Source organism: Buteo buteo, chromosome 19 (assembly GCF_964188355.1).
Source record: "Buteo buteo chromosome 19, bButBut1.hap1.1, whole genome shotgun sequence".
Taxonomy (NCBI): Eukaryota; Metazoa; Chordata; class Aves; order Accipitriformes; family Accipitridae; genus Buteo; species Buteo buteo.
Window position 1 is genome coordinate 19,192,020 of NC_134189.1, and position 22,289 is coordinate 19,214,308.

The following is a 22,289-nucleotide window of genomic DNA, read 5'->3' on the forward strand; positions in this document are numbered from 1 at the left end:
GCTAACCCCCACCCTTGTGCCAAAGTTAGCAAATGTAAAGACAATATGTTAATGTCTATTCTACTCCCCTCTCCTCAAGTCTCCTGGCAAGAGCCACCAAACAGCCAAAACCAGTAGAGATCTCAAGGCCTAACCAAAACGGAATTCTGAGAACATCCTATCCTGCCAAGTAATTCTCAACACGTTCTGCTCAATTTACAAGGAGTATCCTTCCACAGAAATACTGGGCTGGTTTTGACAGCTCAGAAAACAGAGATATGAATACTACCTTTTCACAAACATAGGCACAAAGCACAGCACTGTGAAACCAGCTATTTGAAAACATGTAACACAGGCAAGTCAAAAAGTTTATGTAAGAGCGTATAACCACACACACAAAACACTCAAGATTTGCTTCCAAGACCAGTTCAAGATGAAGATTTGGAGTAACTGACTGTGTGTGCATGTGATTAATTTGGGCATTAAATTTGTCTGCCTTCATCAGGTATAATCCATTTGTGTGGCACATGAACTTGGAAGTGTATGATTTACAGCACACAAATTCATCATAAATCACTCCATAACCATTCTCTACTCAAAAGACTAAAAAGAAAATTGTTTATTTCAAATTTCAGGTAACCAGCTATTTTTTCATAATAGCTTATTACAAATTGTTACACAGTTTACTTTTTTCAGTTTCACAAAATTGTGTTAAAGCAGCCCACATTATCCAAGATCTTTTTTGGAACGTACTAGGCAATTTAAAGTAAAAAGCAAGTGCTCACATGACCAAAAGAGATTATTCCAAAATTAGTCCACTATAACAAAAATGACCACTTAAATCTAGTCTGAATGAACAACACATCTCTAATGAAAAGCAGTCACAGTGCCAGGATATGTACTGCAACAGCAGGCATTGGCAAAAGATGCTATACTTTTGAAACTTGTCCAGGACCTGGAATTTCCCCTTTGAGGTGACTGTTAGGGTTATCATCACTATCTTTGTCTCTGTGACCCCTAAATCCTTTGTATGATTGAGAATCTTCTATCAAATCAAGAGGAGTAATTAAAATATTCCTCATGCTACTCTAGTTTATAGTTAAGACTTTCCCTTGCAATGTGGGCAACACAAATCTGAACCTTTCAGGCAGAGGATCATGGATCTTCCATATCGTCAAACAGGGGATTGTAAATACTCTCTAGGGCTGCTCTTCTTCATATTCTTCCTATATGCCCAATATAAGATTATAGCACATTTTTCTAAACAAGAATTTGTCAAAGTGAAAACACTTATATATCAACTACCATTTTTTCCTGATCATTACCAACACTCATACAAAAGTGTTTCTACATTTATTTTTGATAGATGTAGAAATTTTGGGTAGAGACCCAAGGTATATGCAGCACATTCAGCAAGCAGCTGAAACATTAGAAGAGTTCTTAATTCAAACAGTAAGCTACAAACAGTACTGTCACACATATTTCTATTATAATTGCACTTACTCATATTTTTGCTTTCTCTAACATAAAAGGAATGGGAATCAAGTTAATCACAGTCACCTTGTTTAAAGCTATCTATTCACAGGAAACTGTTCTTGAAATCAAAGTCAGCAAGTTACTTGACGATGACAAGGTGAGGTAACTAAACACTTGGCCGATTCTATATGACATTATCAAACCTGAATTGTTCATCCAATCTGGACTTCTGAAGCTTTACCACATAGTCTATACAACTAAAATAACTCACCTACCTATACCAAAGTCCATAGTTCTGTCCAAAATGTGGCGCCCCTGTTATCCAGCACAGAACCCTAAAACCTCACTGAAAGGAAATACTTAAATGATAACTTAGAGCTGATCAGTAAATTATTCACCTGTTAACCTTGCTGCTGTAGATAGGTAGTAAAAAAATTTCATTTGCTTTGTAAAAGGATGTAAACACAAAGTTAATCAGAGGCCAATATATCAGCTGATATTATATTGGGAGTGTACATTTAGCAGAAACACAAAACAAAATGACAAGCCATTATTATTCACCTCAGTAGTAAATGCCTGTGTACCACCGGTATTTTTTATTTTTTAAGTGTAACCCAAGGCAGAACTTTACTCACAGATAAATACTAGGATTGAAAACTGATGCATATTTTTAGTGTCAGTTCTACAAGTTTTTACAGATACTGAGTTCTTTAAATCAAGACATGGTAAAAATTGTATTTTCCATAAATACAAGCATACATATACACCAACTTTAAATTAACATGCTAAAAATAGACTGTATATATATTATATAAACCCACAATCAACAACAACTTTTTTTTTTTTTTAAACAGCAGTACTTTTCCATACAATAAACATGAAAGGCGTTTTTGGTTTTGTGGTGTTTTTTTTTTCCCACTCATTAGTGGTTGTAATAAAGCCTTCATAGAAAGAAACCGAGTTTCTGCAAAGAGAAGATCTCAAAGTTAACGGGAAATTGATTGGCTAAGCATTTGAGTATGTTAATTTAAGCACTGTAATAAAACCCAATATAAACAGATTCAAAGATAAGAGGCACAATTCCAAATGCCATTTAAATATTTATGACCTTAAAACTGAACACATGCTTAAGTGCTTTTCTTAACTAATATTAACTGGTTTTACAGTAACTGCACTGTCTTTTAAAACTATAGGAAGAAGTTTGATAGTTATTTTACACCTGACCTCTCCAGCATGTGCTAAATCTTTTCCTTACTAAGGATGAATCCTGTAAAAAGCAAACACACAACTACACCATCATGTTGACATTTCATAGAGGAAATAGAAAACAAATAAGCAAAACTGACAGCATTTTTTTTTTTTTTAAAACCTCAAGTTGTGCAAAATCATTGATCCCTGAAAATATTCAGATTATGAAATAAAAGACACATCATTCCTGTAGGAAGAGTAGATTTACGCGACACTACCTTTTGTAGAATTCCTTCCATTGCACTTAAATGGCTTTTAAAATAATCATGAATATGATCATCATTATCAGCATATGATTGTGAATATCAGCACTTAATCAAAGTGGGACTTTAATTAGAAACATCTTTTTAACGCTACTGCAATGTAAAACTTGAAAGATAAGCCATCCTTTGGGACACTTACTGAGAGAGGAAGAGGAGAAGAAGAAAAGCAGGATTGACCAGCTGTGTTACTCTTTTTTTCATTAGTCCCTTACTTCCTCTCCCGCTGTTCTCATTTCCCCCCCATTTCCTTTCCTGCTGAACTAATTTCTTCCTTTTGCTTTCTTGCAGAGTTCACTTTTTCTAACAACAGGAATATGTGTTCCGCAAACTCCCGGACAGCTCCACAGCCACCATTGCTTTTACAAATATAACCAGCAGCCTTCTGAGCAAGTGCACAAGCATCAGCAGGCACACCACTCATGCCAGCTTTCTTCAGGCATTCCACATCAGACTCTTCATTTCCTATTGAGAAAGATGACAGACAAGGCAAAATATCACAGAGGGGAAAAACTGAGCAAACTCAGTATTTTTCTGCGTACATGTTAATCTATTTTTTTTAAATTTGTATTCTGGCCACAATTTTCATCTCAGCAGCTCAGCAGCACTTTGCGCATGTGAGTTGGTTCTTGGAAAATCTTAATGACACATGTAAACACTGATCACATGTCACACTCTTCAGGCAAGAGAATAGTACTTTTAAGAGTAATAAAATTATTTGAGCAACTGAATAAGCATTTGCAGGACTATATACTTAAGCTGTCACTGAAATACAGTTTTGGACAGGATCATATGGCTTTCAGTTTTAATTCTGTCCATTTCTTGTTTACATTCTGAAATGGAATCTACACAATATTCATCTGAAATGAACTTGAATCAGTTCAGAATTGTGAGCTGTAACTGTGTGCTTATGCAATACCAAAAGCTTTCCTAAATCTCATTATAAAAATAGCTAAGACTTCCCTTATCAAATTAGACACCGATTCATCAATGCCTTCAATATTTAGACTGTACCCTAACAAGCCTTAAAATATGTAGCTGCTTTTGGTGATTGTGTGCTGTAATTTGCACGTCAACCCCATTAAGTTTAGTGTATTAACAAAGAGCAAAGTGTTTTGGAGCTGAACAGCATTATGAAGTTTGTATTTGTGTATACTATATGAAATTTTACTACCAAAGGAAAAAAAAAAAAAAGAACAGACCTAAGTAAGCGACTTCTTTCCAGCTCAAACCCATGTCTTTTTGCCAGTCCTCCAGGACTTGTAATTTATTTGTTGCGCTAACTTTTGCTATACATCCCAGCTGCATGGCTGACAGTGTTTTTGAACAATCTCTTTCAGAGATCAGTCGAACCTATTAAAATATAGTCAAGTCAGAGTAAATTCTACACACAAAGAAATATGACATGTAAGTTGATTTATTAAAAAAACAATACAAGTTTTGCTCATAGAAGCTCTCACAGATGTCAGAAAAGCATTGAATAACTGGTTTCTTCAATCAAAACTCAGAGCAGAAGTGATTAGCATCTGAAACCCCATTACAGTCTTCAAGTTGCTTTGGGAAAGTGAAACACCATTCTGTAGGCTTCCCTGAGCTTCAGAAAAAGAAATTTACATTTGTCTTTTTAAATGCAACATGTACCAAATAAAATACTGGATATCACAGTACAGTGGCATGCTGACTATCTAGTGCAATATCATCTCATTAAGCCACAGTAGGGAATAAGAGAATTCCCAAGGAAGATTTCTGAAGTATTTGTAGCAGTAGATTATTATGAAGTATTTTCCTTGACTCCTCTACCTAATAACATCATTTGTATTTACAGTAGGACTTCAGAGCATCAACAGAATACTAAACAGACTGAAATAGCACAGCACATTGATCTTTGGAAGTTAATTCCAAATTTGAAATTTCAGAAATCATGTACAACGTAAGCTAAAACCAGATTATTGCAGCAGGATTTTTAAAAATCTCAGACACAACCCCTCCAAGTTTTCTGTCCAAGCTGTAGACAAGCTTATCCTCCCTAACTGCTTTTAAATACTGACAAATACTTGGCACTGATTTTAAATACAGAATTAATAGGAGTGGTGCACAAAGCAAGAGTACATCAGCAACATATATTAGAAATACTTGAAGTGCAGCACAAAGACCAGGAGGTTTTTAATGAAAGATTCCAAGTCACAGCAAGTATGGAAATGAGATCCCACAGGCAAGAAAACAATTATTACAAGCTTCCTCCCCCTTTTGGCTTACAGAAAATGAAGCTGAGGGAGTTTTGAAAACGCATGTACTCCATTTCGCTGCCCCAAGGCAGCAACAGTTGCATCAAAGTATGTCATAAATGTCTCATCTAACCTGTTATAAAAAAGTCCTACAATAGAGACTCCAAAAACGTACCTGGAGAAGTCTACCTGGGGTATAGCTACCTTTGCCTTACCCGTGCCTATCTCTATTTGTAACAGAATTGAGTTAAGGCTCTTTGAAGGCAGCCTAAATCTGTACTTAGTCCTTACCCCCCCAAAAATTCTTCTAGCTGTATCAAAGGTGGCAGCACAAACAGAAAATAGCCACAAGGTTAATTTTACATAAATGCAGGCAAAGATTCAGATCAGCAGAATTTACTAGCAGTAATAATAATCAATAATGCTAATAATGAAAGTAGCCATGTTACAGTCTGTGTTGTTTCAGTCTTTCATTTACACTGAATTCTTACAACTTCAAAGCACATAAGTTATGGTTAAAACAACTATGCAGACAAAAGTGTTTGGGGTTTGACTTCACCTCTTTGTAACAATCATGGGTGAGCTAGGATGAACCAACTAATTTGCCTGGTTATTTCTTCCTCTTCTATAGCCAAGAGGTGCATATCCCTACAACATATCCCTACTTGGTAAAGCTGACTTCTAAATAATGAGTGTCTAGAGTACACAGAACAATATGATTGGTGCTAGCAAAACACTATAAAAATTTCTTCCCATATTTTTCCAGGACAAAAAAAGAAAGATGCTATAGCTACTGTGAATGATTGAGAACTTTCTCAAACCACTTTTATTTTCCTCTCAGGGATCCAAGAGCAACCTTTGTCCCAACCCTGAACCAATGTTTTATGCTGCTTGATCACAAGTAGTCTGAAGAAACTTCAACTTACATGCGGCAGAGTTTTAGAATCTTTTAGTGTTCAGATTACAACAGATATAAAGCCTCACATTTCAGAGCAACACTTACCTGGATTCCTTTTTTCTTTAATAGATCAATACCAACAATATCTCTATAATCGTAGGAGACCATTTCCTTCTGATCTTCTGTCACATAAATGCGACCATTTGTCAGGCATCCATCAATACTGCAAACCAATAGCTTCACTTCTTTTAATGGCTCTTTGCCGAAATATCCAAAGCTAGACAAAGAAGTTATCTTTTTAGGATGGAGGTTTTTGCACACTCCAAAACCAAGTATTTCTAATACAATTGTGATCTTCAGACAGAAGAATCAGCTTTGAAATTCTTTTTTTCTAATGTCTTTTCTCCTCATCGTCACTCTCCAACTATATTCTCCCTCTTCAAAGAAAAAAACCAGAACAATCCAAAAGACAGCTCAGTTATGTTGTCCATTTAAAAATTAGGATGAGATTTATTTCCTTAGGATAAGAGGTTATGTTCTGTAGCATTTATCTGGGACAAAACCAAAATGGACTGAAGGATGAGAAAGGCACAGAAAACATATTCCATTCCCACCCATTATTTCCTTAGAGAGGTGCAAAGCAGCTGCAAAGAAAAGGCAGCCAGCAAGATGTAATCAGTTCATGCCTTCTACATGAACACTCTCAGTCATGTGCATCAGTAAATGTGGTCCAGACAATGGAAGCCTAGGACAACTCAGCTGGAAAAGCCAGAGATGTTGCTAACACATTGCTATGGTATAGTGGGGCTTACACTTTTCCACAAGCTGAACTTTAAAAAAAACACAACCCAAAACCAAAAAAACCATACAGCAAAGATAATTCAAATGATTTCAACAGAGATAGGAAAAAAAAGATGGGCGGAAATAAAGTTGTCCAATTGTCTTTGATCCTGATTACTTACATTAGATACATTATGAATTCACATGACTGTACTCTGAAACAATAAGCGATATCAAAGAAATAAAGGAATAAAAAGTGCTTTTACCTCAATACTCTCTGCTCTGCAATAGGCCAATCAATGTCTATATCAATATCCACACTGTGCTCTGCCCGCATTTCATAGTAGGCCATTTTACCACCCTAAATGAAATAGAACCCATTAAAATTTTCTGCTTGGGTTAATACAAATAAAAACCTGTACAATTTAGTACAATGTAATGAAAGTTAAGTATCTGGTTAAGCAGCGGTCACAGTAACTTTATATAAAGTGAACTGTCAATAATGATGTTTTTGCCAGTGTCACAGAACCAAGCACTTGAAGGAACTTTCTATAGGCAATGGTTAATAAGTATTTTCATTTTACAGCTAGAGAAAGTGTGTAAGAAAGACGTTATGCATTATAGTCATTACGTCACATTAATTTCACTAGGTCTTTTAATACAGTAAAATAGTAATACCTTTAGCATTTACTTAGTAATAGTGTGCTTATTTTTTGTTTGCTATCTATACAAAGACTTAATTTCAATTGGAAAAATATCCACCATACCCCAATGTAATTAAAAAAACCTAAAAGCCCTGATCCTCAGAGAGTTAGTGGCCCAACCTTCATGAAATGTATAATTCAACACAACTGTGCTATCCAAATCAATGCTTGCAAGTCCATACAGCACTAGCTGGCACTGCATGGGTCTGTGCAAATCATAGAAACCTAAAGTTAGTATCTCTGCATTAGTGAGGTATCTGGAAAAGACAGAAGTAAGAACCTGGTATTCTTGACATACCTAGTACAGTATTCACTTAGCATACCTTAGAAATATGGAAATATCTACACTGGGCTTTTTTTTCAGTTCTGCTGACAAATACTGGAAATGATCTGTAAGATGGAGAACTTGTCTTGCACGAGAAAAGTAAGAGACTATACTTGTAGACAAACAAAGTGAAAGCCAAAGTAAATACATTTGTTCTGCATTACTACACTGGGACATAAACATCAGGAAAGGGAAAAAGACTGTTTAAGTTACAGTACAAAACTGGCATAAGACTAAACTGGCCAAGAATACAAGTTTATAGATTAGATGAGAAGCCTATGACACTGCATGAAGGTCAGTTTCACACCCTTACTAACACTAAAATGAATTATAAGATATGCACTTACATTCTGGCAAACTGATGTGAAACTCAATATTGTATTGTTTTAGGCTCATAGCTATATACTGCTTAATATTATTTGTATAAATTTGTTTGCTGTGGAGGATGTTGTTACTGGAACCGCCCTAGCTACAGCTAGCCCTGTGAAATTAGAAATAAGCAAACTGTCCTGAGCTCAAAGTGCTGTTACTTCATACTGACTACATCAGAAATACATTATTGAATTTAGAACACTCTATAACAAGAGTAAAAGATGCATTATTCTAAAGAGCATGAAAAACAGAAGCACTAACCTGCAAATAGCCCTTCTCAATCAAATGTCTCTTGGCAAAATAAAATGAGCCATTTTCATACAGCTCCCCAGGCCAATCTTGCCTCCGGTACCGTTTTGCTGGATTCAGGTTTTGGGGCTCTGTCATTTTGTTTTCTGTTACAGAGAAAAATGACAAAATAAGTTTTCCAGAATCCCTGTTCAGAGTCACTTAACTTCCTTTAAATAGCTTTCTGCTGAAAAATTAAAAACACAAATCAGTCACCAACTTCTTTTGTTATTGCCTATCATTGCTTAGCTTTATAAAGAATCACTGAATCGCTTCTTTTTCTTGGACTGTCAATAACTGGAGGACTGCCCTGCATTTCTAGCAGAGGAAAAAGAAATTTTTTTCATTCCAACTTAAAAAAAAACCCAAACAAAAAACCCCTGAGAAGTCGTCAGCTCCAAAACTGTTTACTAAAAGGAGTAGGGGGGGACATTCTTCTAGACTGTCCTTGCCAATGTGAAAGAAATACTATACTCTTTCCGTACCCTATCTCTTAGTACACAACAGAAAGGGGTTTGACTCGCAGTGAGGGTAAATGCAGGAAAAAAACATTCAGCTACCTACGCCTAAAACCAGGAATGCCCTGAATGAACTCCTGAGAGCTGAAACGACCAACCTGAAATCCGGAAGGTGAAAAAAGAGCATACGAGAAGAAATTTTGCCTGTGAAAACATCTTGGCACTTCCCCAAAATACTTCCTATTTAAGGATACGCATTATGTGAACTTTTTACAAGTGGTTTAATCAGTGTCCACAAACAAAACAAACAAATGTCTTTCAACAAACATGATCCCGTAAGATCCTATATTGTTATCAATGCCAGTAGTGCATGCAGCAGAAACTGAACTAGGGACCAGAGACTTCTGGCCTTACACCACCCAAATTCACATGTGCAAAGCAGCTAAAATTCACCAGGTCTCATGATCTAGTAACCATGAAGAAGTTAGAGGGCATTCTCAAACACCCAAAACCTCCTGAGGCTTTAGTATATATACACACACCTTGCATTTCATAAATACACCAGAGCTTTGTCCTCAATGAAGTAAACATTTCCAATCATTGAGAGACACCTTTCTCTTTCAGGATGCATCAATATTAAAACTTAATGCAGAAGGAACAACAGAAATACACAGGAAGAGATATAAAAGTCTTTTAACATAATCAGTACTTCAAAGCCATCTGGAAGAAAAAAAGGAAAAAGAAAAAAAAAAAAGGAGTACAATACTAAACTGTATAATGCTCCTGTGAATCACTGTCACCTGGAACACCACACTCCTGAAAGGCCATTTGCTTTTACCCTAAAGCTGCTAATGTTTGCACAATGTGTTCCTCATTCTCCTCGTGAATGATTCTTTCTCTCTCACCACATTAAAAGACTTCAGATGTCATTTTATACTAATAAATTATTTGCTCTTTTAGGTAGGCCTTGAGGCTTTTTTATTTTAATAATCTACCTATGGAGACTAGATGGCACACAGTCACTTCAGAAAGCCACATGGTACATCCAAATGAGATTTAACCTTTCACAAATGTCCATTCTAGCATCTCATGATGTGAAGTGGACTTTCACTTGGTTGCCTAAAGTGCAATCCACAGAATCCTAAACTGCCATCCATGATTTTGATAATCTTCTTATACTTTACGAACAAACTGTGTCATGTTACTTCTCCTCTTATGAGGAAAAATGAGCATGTTCAAGTTATCTGTTTATTCTAAACAAAGGCTTAACTTTTATTCCAACTTATCTCTAATACCAAGCTTCATTTATTTCACATGCTCTTTTACAGCACGATGCTTTGTAAAGTCATAAAAAAATTTTTCATCCAAAGCAATTTATATCTCAACAGAATAATCATAATGTCCGAGTAACATGTTGACTTTTAAAAAATAAAAATAATGTTGTGACAGTATCTGAACTAACCAGTTTTAGAAAAAGCAGCAAACATTTCTGCTTTAATCACAGAAACAAAACCAACACAGATAATGTGTGGAATAGTTCTTTGTACAAGGACAAAAGGTATTTCTAAAGCTACAACAAAGTACAATCTTTATTTGTGAGTAAAGAGTTCAGTCTTTAGTCATCTTAGCAACTGTAGCCGAGAGGCATATTTTCTCTGGGAATAATAGTCATATTCTTCTGTATGAGCTAATTAACATGAGTTCAGTCCTCCTGACTCAAAGGCGGTTTGTAATTTGACATAAGTTGGCAGCCAAATTAGCAGGCTGAAAGAAACCCCAAGTCTCCAGGCTAAGAGGTTGCCACCCCATCTTCAGTAAGACTTCACCTCACATTATTTGTCATTTGTTAGCTACTGCATAGTAAGAACAAACACTTTCCTAGTTAAGACAGGGCCTCAGTGTCATGTCTACACACATGAATACCCACCACGCCGAAGTTTACATGTAAAGTTTTTGTGAGCTTTATTTTGAGCCTAGACAAGTTAATAATATTTTAATTTTCAATACCTTATCACTTCTACAAAACAATTACAGAAAGGCTGAGCAATGATCAGTAATATCAAAACAGCACTACTTAAAAGAAATTTCTAAGCCATCTCATGCCTCTCCAAAGAACTCAGCCCCTGTCTCTGATATCACTTCCTAATGTAAATACCATGAGTATGAAAATAAACCATTTGAAAAAAAAATTAAGTATAACTGTAACCAGAAACAGCTAAATATTACCTCCTTTTTTTACCTCGCTCCATCTAAATTGATGCCGTCTCACAACAGAGAAGACAGAATCAAACCCCTCCCTCTGGATCAGATCTGCCACTTTTATAAGATCACTGGGATGTAAACAGGGAGATGTTGCTTGAATATTTCCCACAATATCAACCTCTAAAGAAAAACAGAGAAACATTTATGAAACAATTTGCATTTTTAATACACACAACTGCAAAGTGTCATACAAGTGGATGCCACAAAAAAACCCGAAAAACTTCTTAGCTTTTAATTACTAAAGGCTTTACTTATTTTTCTAAATAATAAGTGCATCATCCCTCTGGGGCTACAACATAAACGTTCAGCATATTTCATTACTGATTTACCATGATGATGATGAAGAAATTCTTTGATAGCTTCTAGAGAAGTTGAGGAGTCTTGAGAAACTTCAGGGCTTCTGCGATGAACTTGAGCACCAAACTGCTTTGCAACCTTCTCAATTTCATCATGGTCTGTAGAAACCCATATGCTGTTCGTAGACAGTGACAGAAATTAATATAAAGAATAAATCTCAGCATTGCTGACTTGCCTGCCATAACCTAACCTGAACAACACCCTGGCTTATGTATGTACTACACCTTGCAATGAGAGGAACTAGTTCTTATGTTCCCATTAGTAAAACTATCCCTGTCAGTCCAACAAGCAACTTTTAACAATAGGGATAAAACACACACATTCACTAGATTGTAAAATCTCAAGCTTGGGTTGCATTTCAGTTTAAGACTGTAGGGTGCTTGATCTACTTTCCATGTAGGAAGCTTAAGCAACATAAAATTCAGAAGTGTTAACAGAAAAATACAGTGTCAGCACATCACAGTTTATTAGGCATGCTAACAGACCAATGAATTGTGAATGGGTTGAATGAGGCATTCAAAATCATTTAAGAATTCAGAAACAAGACTGACAACAAGTAAAATTGCCGCACAGTTAAAAGATTAGCTTATTCTGCAAGTGTTTTAAAATGTGTTAATTAGGCTCCATACAGTCCCAGGGAAAGAGCTGTTCCAAGTTACAATCACATATGTTTTGGCACAGAAAACCTTCAATACTGGTAAAGCAAGATTGTGATTGTTCAGGGATAATAAACACAAAAGAAAGGGCTAAGTCTGAATATTATGTGATGATAGACACTGACTAAGCATTGTGAGGCCGTTACTGCCATCATTGTGACAAAAAAGCATGTGAGATATAAAAACAAAAACTATGAAAAATAACTCTTCTTCCTCAGTAACACTGCCATTCTCAATGCACTGTACATAGCAAATGGTGCTTTAGTTAAGTTTTTTCATCCAAAGACATCATGGGATCATCAGAATAAAAATATGTATGACAGCGACAGCAACATCAAGTCACACCCACGTGAACAAAGGCCAAAGAGGTATTTTCCATAAACTGCTTCAGGCTGGTTAGCTTAAATATACACTCCCCATTCAACTAACAGAGTTTTGTTGTGTAATGTTTACCCTGTCAGCACAGCTGTTTCAAAGGTGACTAGAAAACCTAGCACACTTCCATCTAATGCACCTGTTATGCCTCAAAGTTAGGCTACATAATCCTAACTGGCTTCCTGTTGTGCAAATGCAGATGCCAGAAACAAAATGAGGAGGTTGCTCAAACCACCACGTCCACCACAGGTCATGAAGCAACATGGATTCACATGCATTAAGTAATTATCAGTAATCTAGGTAAGAAACACTTCTGACTGCTTCTTTACTAAAAATAAAACCAAGTCAGCGATGCTTTCTCCACTTTTCAGATACAGTGAAAAAGATTTTCCAGAATAGATAATGGTACAGCAGCTATGAGTTACAGAAGATTCACACTTACTTCCACCTCTGAATCTAGCTGGGCTACATTTCCACTTGACTACATCAAGTCCCTGCTCTGAACATAATACAGTAGGTTTGCATTGGGAACCTGCACCTAGGTATGGCACATACCAAGTGCATCCTAACCACGCAATGGTTTTAATTAAGTTTATCAGTACGTGTGTGGAAAATTCTCAGTTTTGCTCTGGCAGAAAAAAAAGAAATTTGTAATGCCCATATTCTTAACACAAACACATTTGTTTCCATCTAGCTCTAATCATTGCTACCAAAGTTTCGTGCACTGTGCCACAAACTGAGCTTCTGTTCTGTGTCACATGGGCACACGCGATTATTTCCTTCCATTGACAGTTACGAGACTGCCTCCCACGTGCTGTGTCCAGCTGTGGGCTCCTCGATACAAGAAAGAAAAACTGGAGCAAGGCCAGCACAGAGCCAGCACAATGGCTGGGAACTGGGAGCACATGCGTGCCAGGAGATGCTGAAAGAGCCATCTTGATTCAGTCTTAGCAAGAGGAGGCAAGACGGCGACTTTACTGCTGTCTTCAAGCACCTGGTGGGCAGGTAGAGAAAAAACAGAGAAACTTTTCCCGGATGAGCGCAGTAAGAGGACACAGACACATACCACAAGAACCTAAGTGCCAATTAGAAGAATCACAAGACGTTTTTCAACCACGAGGGCTATCAGTCACTGGAACCAGTGCCCGGAAAGGCTGCGGGGTTTCCATCCTTGGAGATGCCCGCGGTCCCGATCAAGCCTAACGACCCCAGATTTGCGCAGTGGGTGGGACCAGATGACCACAGCCCGAGTCACCCAGTGATTCGGTGATGCTCTGCAGATTACCTCCTGCAGCCTGGCGGTTTCCTTTAACGCAGCCACCTTTTACTTCATTAAGTAAAAATGTCAACGCTTACTGGCAAACGCCACCAACTAGCGGCTCGCAACCACGAATGGGAACAACTTTAATTTCAAACTGCCGTAAGCCTTCGATTCCTTCCCTTCTCCGCGGCTCACCCTCCCCACGAAGGGAGAGCGGAGCCACGGGTGGGCGCCGCCTGCCCGGCACCACGCCCGGCCCTGCTCCACAGCCTGCCGCCACGTTAACCGCCCCCCCCCCGCCCTCAGCAGGGCTCTCCTACTACACCCCCGCCCCATTCGCGACCCCGAAGGAGCGGTTTCAGCGAGGCCACCGGGCGGCCCCGGGGGAGACCAGCCGCCCCGCTGCACTTCAGCCGGGACTCCGCCGCCGGGCCTCGGAGCCCGTCACGGAGAAGCCGGCTGGGAAGGCAGGGCCGCCCCTCGGCACCGCCGTCCCGGGCTGGGACCCCCCGCCCCGGGCTTGCGCGTCCCCCCCCCCCGCCGCCACAGGCGCCCGGCCCAGCCCCTCCGCGGCGCATGCGCACCTGTGGAAGACGCCGGCGTCGACGGCGGCGCGCAGCACCCAGCCGATGAGCGGCACCCCCGCCAGCAGCTTGATGTTCTTCAGCCGGATGCCCTTGCTGCCGCCGCGGGCCAGCACCAGGGCGGCCAGGTGGGCGCGCGAGCCCCCCGCGCCCGCCTCCATGCCGCGCTCCCCCTCCTACGCCCCGCGCCCGCCCTTCCCGCCCTGCCCCGCGCCGAACGTGCATGCTGGGAAGTGTAGTCCTGTGTCCCCTCCCTCCCGGGGCGGGGCGGGGCGCCGCCTCTGCCGCGCCTGCGTGCGGGAAGGGAGAGGGGCACGCGGGGCGGGAGGCCGCCGAGGGGGCGGGGCCGGGCGCCGAGGCGGGCGCGTGGGGTTGGGCGGTGGTTTCGTGGCCGGCGGAAATGGCCGAAGCGCGGCGGGGTCGGCCGCGCAGCGCGAGGAGCCGCCGGCAGAGGGCGGAGCGGTCCCGCCGCAGCCGCCGTAGGCGGGGAGGGAGGCCTTCCCCTCAGGAGAGGGGTGCTGAAGCGGGAACGCACCCGGGGCTCAGTTATACGCACTCACCTACAGAAACCGCGTAGGTAAAGTAATATACTGCCGATGCAAGGCTGCACGGCAGTTTGGCTTTCAGTGTAATGTGGAAAATGGAAAGTAGAGGCCGCTGAACGGCATCATGAAGTCACTCCTGGGGACTCGGGGTCTCGGTCCGTAACGGAAACGTTTCACACGCGGTTCACCGAAGTCGTCCTCAGGTTATTTAAGATGTGTTGCGGAGCAGAAGGACCTCATCTGCCACTGCCAAAGGAAACGCTCCCAGCTATATTCAGCTGTGGGCAGGCATTTCAGAAGAATAATCACCGGGGGGTTGTCTTTTCTTTCTGACGTGGACATCTGACCAAAGAAACCCAGCAGAGATAGACAGCTTGCTCTTCCCCTATTTAGATCAAGGCAGCACCTTTCAGGCCTCTTTTCTTTTTTCTTAGATGAGACTTAAACCAGTAGCCGTAAGCTGCTAAGTACCGTATTTCCTGCAGGCCAGTTCCCATATACTTACTTTTGAATTTTTTTTAACTCCAGAGTTTCAAGCCTTTGTCACATCTAAGTTCCTACCTGTTTAGCACTACGCTTCTGTCAGAGGTTGCTGTGCCACAACAGACCAAGTTAAACAAAACGTGCGCCTGAACGAGACTGACTTCAGTGCAAAGTCTGGTGGTCTTGCAGAGAGCTGCCAACTCTGCTGTACAAGCAGGAATCTCCATGAGGTTCTAAAGAAAAGTGCTGTCAGTACTAACTTTGTAACCTGGCACAACTCATTTGCTAGATCCTACCTGTCAACACTTTTAGACATAGATACAACAAAAAGCAATATCAAATGACTGCCAAACTTCTGAACAAACACAACAGCTACATGGTGCAGTTCTGCTGCAAACAAACGTTCTTTTTGTTGAGAAGAAAGATACAAGTCCTTCTGAAGTCAGTTTTATGGACTGACTTTTAATCTAAATCATACCATTTTGCGCAGTGCTTTGAGAAATTCCTTTACAGTAGCCAGAGATGGCAACTGTATAGCATATTATGTTACAAAGAAAATATACAAGGCTTTAACAACTGAAGAATGAGAAATCGTATGCTGTATTAAATATATTTCACAGTTTCTTAGATAATTGTTACAATATTCAAAATTGCTACCTGTTAAGCAGCAATGAGTTAAAAACATCTGTATTTTGGTTCATCACACTGTGAAAATTGGATAATTTATCAATAATAATATTTCAGCTACATAGTTCAGTTCAGTACTTTGTCATAGTCCAAGAATATCCCAAGCAGGGAGCTGAGTCTGTATTCAGCTTTCATTTACAGAGAAAAGAAATGTCATTAGAAGATCTGGGATACATCGTAAATCTAGATGGGGTTCATCTAGTAAGAATTTTTTTACAAGTCTATGCATAATTAAAACCCGCTTAATTTTTTATTTTCTCTTCACATCAAAAGCAAATCTTTCACTCATAGGGCTGAAATGGTCCTCAGGCAAGTATCTTAAATACCTTCGTCCTTCTTCATAGACAGGTATCTAACCCAGTCCTGAAGGCTATCAGTAATGTTGACTGCATAACCTGTCCAGGCAATCTAGAGATTCATATGATAGGAAAGCTTTTCCTAATCTTTACAGATATCTTCTTTTCTGTAATTAATTCCTGTCTTATCCAAAAAAGATCAAGAGAATAGATTATTTCCCATCTTTCTTCAGCAGGCATATGCATATTTGAAAACAGGCACCATCTCAACTCTTAGACTTTTCCTTTTCAGGATCATACACATTAGTTCAGTCTTTCTCCTAGTTCAAATCTTCCAGACTTCGATCGTCGCCATTATTCTCCTCTGGACTGTTTATAATGTAGTACTCAAAATTAAACAGAATATTGCAAGTGAGTGAAGCAGGAGGATTACTACTTCATGTACCTTGAAGGTTGTACTCTGTTTTATACACCTCTGTATAATTTACCTTTTCTTGCACAATATTGACATAATTCAGCCAGTGGTTCACTATGACCTAAGATTTGTTTCTGCGAAGGCTGGTACATAGCCAGATACTTCCAGCCTCAGTCTTTGCATCTGGCTGTATCTGCCCAAATGCAGTATCTTGCATTTATTCCTACAGCAACCACATCTGTCCCCAACTTAAAATATTTTAATGTAAACCACATTCCTCTAGTTTATTTACGTGAAACCTGTGTGAGACCTTATCCAGAGTTTTACTAAGCTTAAGATACATGGTATCTACTTCATCTTCCTCTAGCCACAGGCCTGGTTTTGTAGATTGAAATTATACTGATTTGACTTGTTATAGATAAGTTATTGCTGACTGCTATTAATTGGTTTGATTTCTTTCACGTGCTTACCAAAACTTGTTGATTATTTATTCCAGCATTTTTTTCCCAGGGTCAAGTGTTTGACTAATGGTTCAAATGCATCTGTATCAAAATTTTGCTTCAGATCAAGAGTGCACTTCTGAACTGAGTCTCAAAGCACATAAACTGTTACGTGTCACACTACTTGCTAAAGCAGATATAGCAGATAGTTCCCAGGCTCTTTGTTTCCCCCCATTTTTAACATAGGGGGCATTTTATACTTCCTAGTCTTGGTAACTCTACCTGAGATTTCATCAGCCAGCTGCTTCAGTATCCAAGGGTGAAACTCAGCTCTGAGCTAATCTGAGTACGTACTACTCACCTAAATATATTCTGACTCGTTTCTTCCGTATTTGTACTGACGTCTTGCTCTTGAAGGGACTGTGTGGGTAACAGCACTCAGTGAGATAAGAGCATTTGCTATTCTAATAATAGAGCAGTGGAGAACAAAACAAAGAATATAATGCTTTCCGCTTCTTTGGAACATGTAACCCAGTTTTATGTAATCATGAAGTGGCCTGCAGGCACAGGTTTCCCAGTGTGGAGGAAAGGTTTTCAGCTCTCTCATCACCACTAGCCAGTGCAGCACACATTCCCACATCCCATAACGTGGTCAAGGTCTTGTGTCTGTACAGCCTGCCTGCCCCTAGTCCTGTCATGCCCAACTGTCCCTGAACAAGTAGGGCCAAACTGGCTCATTTCAAGGAAATACTGGTATACTAGTAAAATCAGTGGGAATAAGTCTATTTTAAAAACATGTTCCATGCCATAGGATTCCACTGGGGATAATAAAATCTGTGAATTTCCTTCCTGGCCACTGTTCAGTTGCTATAAAGTATCACGTTGTAGTTTCTCTCAAGAAAGAAGTCCATTCATTCAAGTCTGTGTGTAAGAGCAAATGAACAAAACCGGAGGCATTCAGTAGGTCAGTGCTGAGGTGTCACTGTGATCACTGTTCAAAGGTTATAATCTACTAACAGGGACCACATCTTGGAACTTAGGCTATTCATTAGGGAAATGTTTTGTTATGCAGTGTGCAACTTATTAATGTGTATCAGGCATGGCTGAACAAGAACCCTGGCTCCTAATGATGGCTGGGGTCTGCTTTTAGACTAACACCCTCTGAATTGCCCTTTCATCTTCCGAATTGCCCGTCTTGAGATCTGCTCTGCCCTTTCTGACATTCACACTGCTCACAACACTCTTTGTAGGCTTTAAGACAGGAAAAGTATGTAATAGTCATTCTCTGAAGCTCACATTGGAGCTTCATGAGCAGAGCCTTGTGGTGTGTTAGTCAAAGCCAAACACCTTAAAAAACAATGGTAAAACTGCTGTTGACCTAAATGGGGCCAGGATTTATGTGTGCATGGAGTCTAATTCAGTTTACTTTAGTAGAGCTCCATAAGTAATGGTGCAGATGGGTCCAGTTGCAGGGTCCTGCCTTTTTCTAGGACATACCTAACAATGAATACTACAGAAACAAATAAGAAAGACTTAATGGAAGCACGTAGTGGAAACTTCAGAGATTCGCTACATCTGGGTAAAATGGGAGTTACTCTTTCTAGGCCTCTCTGCAGCAACAGGAAAGTTCAGAGATCCAGATCTCCTTTCCTGGCCCTGAACCATGGATAGCTCCAGTGAAATCCATGGAGTTCTGCCGGACTCAAACCAGTGTAAAGGAAATAAGGAATGGGTCTGGGAAAGTCTAGCAAATTACCTGTTCCTGTTACTGGAAGCTTCATGCAAGTCTTGGGCTAATATAGTCTGTCCATACATGACAGTTAGGTGAATAAAGGTTAACATCTGTTTATAAAAAAGGCCAAGGAAATGTTCAAGGGTCTGAGATCTCTTAAAAGCAGACAGGAAGGAATATGATTACTTAGAGCTTACACTTGACCTGGTGTATTACTTGGACTTTCTGCAGAAATAAAACGGGGCAAACTACTTTGCTGCGGCATACTGAAATGCACTGTGTTTAATTCAATGCCTGCTGGATGGATTGTGTTCCCTTTGGCAATCTCATGTACACAGAAGAAATCCGAGAGACCTGAAATATGTATATTTAAGAGTACTTTCAAACTTCTAAAGTGAAGTCTTTATTATTATTACCAAGACTATTACATTATTTGACAAATGGTGTTGACATTACCTGTCTGGCTATAAAATAATTGTTAATTCTTGTAATATTTATATTACAAGATTTATATTTGATTTTTTACTGTAAAAGAATCCAAACAACTTTGGAAATCAACTCAATGTTGCAGATGTTTACACTTATACATCATTTTTGATACCATGACTTAGATTCATCCTACCTAAATACAGGCAATAAGCTGGAAGCCTGAATACCTCAGGTTCTTTGTATAGCCCAAGTATATAGTTCAAGTATCCTTCAGAAGGTACCTTTAGAGAAGAGTTGAAGGCACCTAAACTTTGGATTGCCCTCAGAGAGGGTACATCAGCAGCTTTCCCCAGCTGGAAAATGAGTTTTAGCGGTGCTAGTTATCCCACGATACTCAGCTTTTTCAGATGCCAGGTTAGTGTGTCCTGATTACATGGACAAAGTGAAGCTTTTCTGCAAGCAGAAGGAAATTTTTTCCTGGTTCAGACTTGCAAAGACCTTCGTTACCTTGATTGTTGTTTTTAAAATTTTCTTCTGTAGTGTGATTTAGTTGTGATCCTCCCTAAAATCTTCCTCAAAAGTTCCCTCCTACTCAAGGGACTTAGTACTTGAATGATATTTTCTTCCTGTAGTTGATGGCTTTTCACTCTTTCTATTCCAACTTGTATGTCTTGTTACAGTGTCAGGAAATGTCATGGTTCGGCATTTTGCAAATTTTTTTTTACTAACCCTCTGTCACACTCATGACCAGGTGATTTTTTTCTATCCTGTTGTTCTTACATCTTCCCTCCATCAACTAGCCTCTGGGAGGCTAGCTGAACCCCAAAAATATGAGATAGTTGTTGCCAGCTGGTAAAGCAAGGGACCAAAAATCTTGCCTGATTTTCCTTCTTAGGCTGAAACTGTGAAGAAGTGTTGAGGGAAACTAAGCTCTTTAATCAAAAGGAGAAACTGAGAGAGGACATAATAGTAATCATCACTCAAGTAAAAGATTGCTGCAAGAAAAAAAAAATCTTTGTCATGTCAGTGTGCTTAGGACAAGAAGTTACAAGCTTGAGTTAATCACAGGATATTCAGGCCAGCTATTAGAAATGGTAATCGGAAGGGCAGTTACTCTTGCATTGCTGAGGGAGGATGTGACATCTCCCTCATTGGCAGCTAACACTGACATGATGTTAGGATTTGTTCTAGGTACCATCGTGTGACCTAAAGGATCCCTTTAAGTCCCTTCCATCTCCCTTTCTTTTTATTTTATTAAAATTATGATTTGCAAGGAAGACAATCTAATGAAGAAAACAGAGAGAGAAGAACCCCAAACCCACTATCATACACAAGTCTCAGAGAAGATTACAATAGAGAAGAGGTAAAAGAGGCGAAGGAGTCAAGGGACATGGGAATATAAGTTTAAAAAAAAAGGAAAACTCATCATAACAAAACCTAGTGCTAGATCTTAGAGAAGGAGAATTTTTTATCTATGTACAAAATCTCTATGTAAGTTGATGTTATGCACTAACATTCCCTCAAGTATTTCACTCGATCACAGGCCCATATCACAGTTACAAGCACCTATATGTGTCTCCCTGGCAAGGATCACCTGAGTGCAACATAGGTAGCAAAGACACTGTCTGTCACGTGTTCATAATTTCTCTGATGTTCTTCTTGATTGACATGATTTTTTGACTTGTTTTTTGACAGATCTTTGATACTCTTTAGGAATCAATGTTTGTTATAGGGCAGTCCTTTGTTTCAGGCTCTTGCTTACTTTAGCCTCCATAAATCTTAGGCAAAGTTGCTGGATTTGCCCATTTTTTCTTGTTTGTTTGAAATGTATGTCTGTTTTTCTAACAGGCCAATGGCAAAAGAAATGCTGTATGTCATATGCTGCAGCCTTGTTGCCATCCTCCTGTTGTGAGGATGCAGCATCTTCTGCTGACAAGTCATCTTGTCCTGTGGTCTCAGAGTGCAGGCCTTGTGGGCTTGACCTAAACATCACATTACTCAATTTTACTGCTGAGAACAATGTTTTGGGAACAGTTTCAAGGGAATGGTGTTCTTCATTATCAGTACAGGCTATTCTTTTACCCCTTGTTCTGCTGTCTCATCTGGTGCTTTCACACACATATGTTTCTGTTCATACTGTGTTCATAACACTCTTAATATTTTTTTGTTACAAATCTCTACAACTTTAGCAGCCAGCTCACTCATTTTATCTGTGCAGTGAAACATTAAACAGTTTATCTACCTAAGTCCATAAAGATCCTCAATCTGCTGCCGCTGTTTGCCCACAATATGTGTCAAAACTATTTGTGAAATGCATGTTTATTTTACACATTACAAATTCTTTCATTTGAAGTACAGGAATGTGTATATAGTGCCTCCTTTTTGCCTGACACTGAACATCCCTTACTGCTGCTAATGGTTTTGGTCTGCCAAGTGCAAGGCTTTGCATGTTGCTTCTCAGAAATCCACAATTTGAAATTGTGGCCTAATCAGAACAGAGCTTGCTTTATTTGTACCTAGTCTAAAGCAGTTTATACCTTCCTCTTTCTAACATAGTAGATTTAATTATAGATTCATACAGCTCATAGTCTGCTATGTCTTCTGAAACTGCTCCTGTAACATAGCCTGGTGTAACCCTGCGTAACTCAGAATTAGCAACCCCAAGTAGTAGTTGCATGCTATTTTGGCAGCTGGTGGGAACAGTGCCATCTAGTGCCATTGTTACAGCAGCGTTAACACCACGGGGTATAGAAG

General features: G+C 39.6%; 1 protein-coding gene across 1 annotated transcript; it reads right to left on the reverse strand.

Annotated features, from left to right (window-relative positions):
- Window positions 1-583: 583 nt before the first annotated feature.
- CMAS (cytidine monophosphate N-acetylneuraminic acid synthetase) lies at window positions 584-14,674 on the reverse strand. Its single transcript, XM_075051429.1, has 8 exons — window positions 14,509-14,674; window positions 11,605-11,747; window positions 11,240-11,395; window positions 8,529-8,662; window positions 7,133-7,227; window positions 6,192-6,363; window positions 4,166-4,316; window positions 584-3,428 (listed from the first exon to the last, which is right to left on the reverse strand). The coding sequence occupies exons 1-8, from the start codon at window positions 14,667-14,669 to the stop codon at window positions 3,196-3,198; spliced, it is 1,245 nt and encodes a 414-aa protein (XP_074907530.1). The 5' UTR covers window positions 14,670-14,674; the 3' UTR covers window positions 584-3,195.
- Window positions 14,675-22,289: the final 7,615 nt, after the last annotated feature.

What these genes read in the sequence shown, in the direction of transcription:
- CMAS (XM_075051429.1), bottom strand. Translation starts at nt 14,669, where the DNA reads ATGGAGGCGGGCGCGGGGGGCTCGCGCGCCCACCTGGCCGCCCTGGTG. An exon ending in GCAGAGCAGAGAGTATTGAG is followed by an intron (nt 6,364 to 7,132) that starts GTAAAAGCACTT and finishes TTCTTTGTCTAG; the next exon opens with CTTTGGATATTTCGGCAAAG. An exon ending in TAAAGAAAAAAGGAATCCAG is followed by an intron (nt 4,317 to 6,191) that starts GTAAGTGTTGCT and finishes ATATTTTAATAG; the next exon opens with GTTCGACTGATCTCTGAAAG.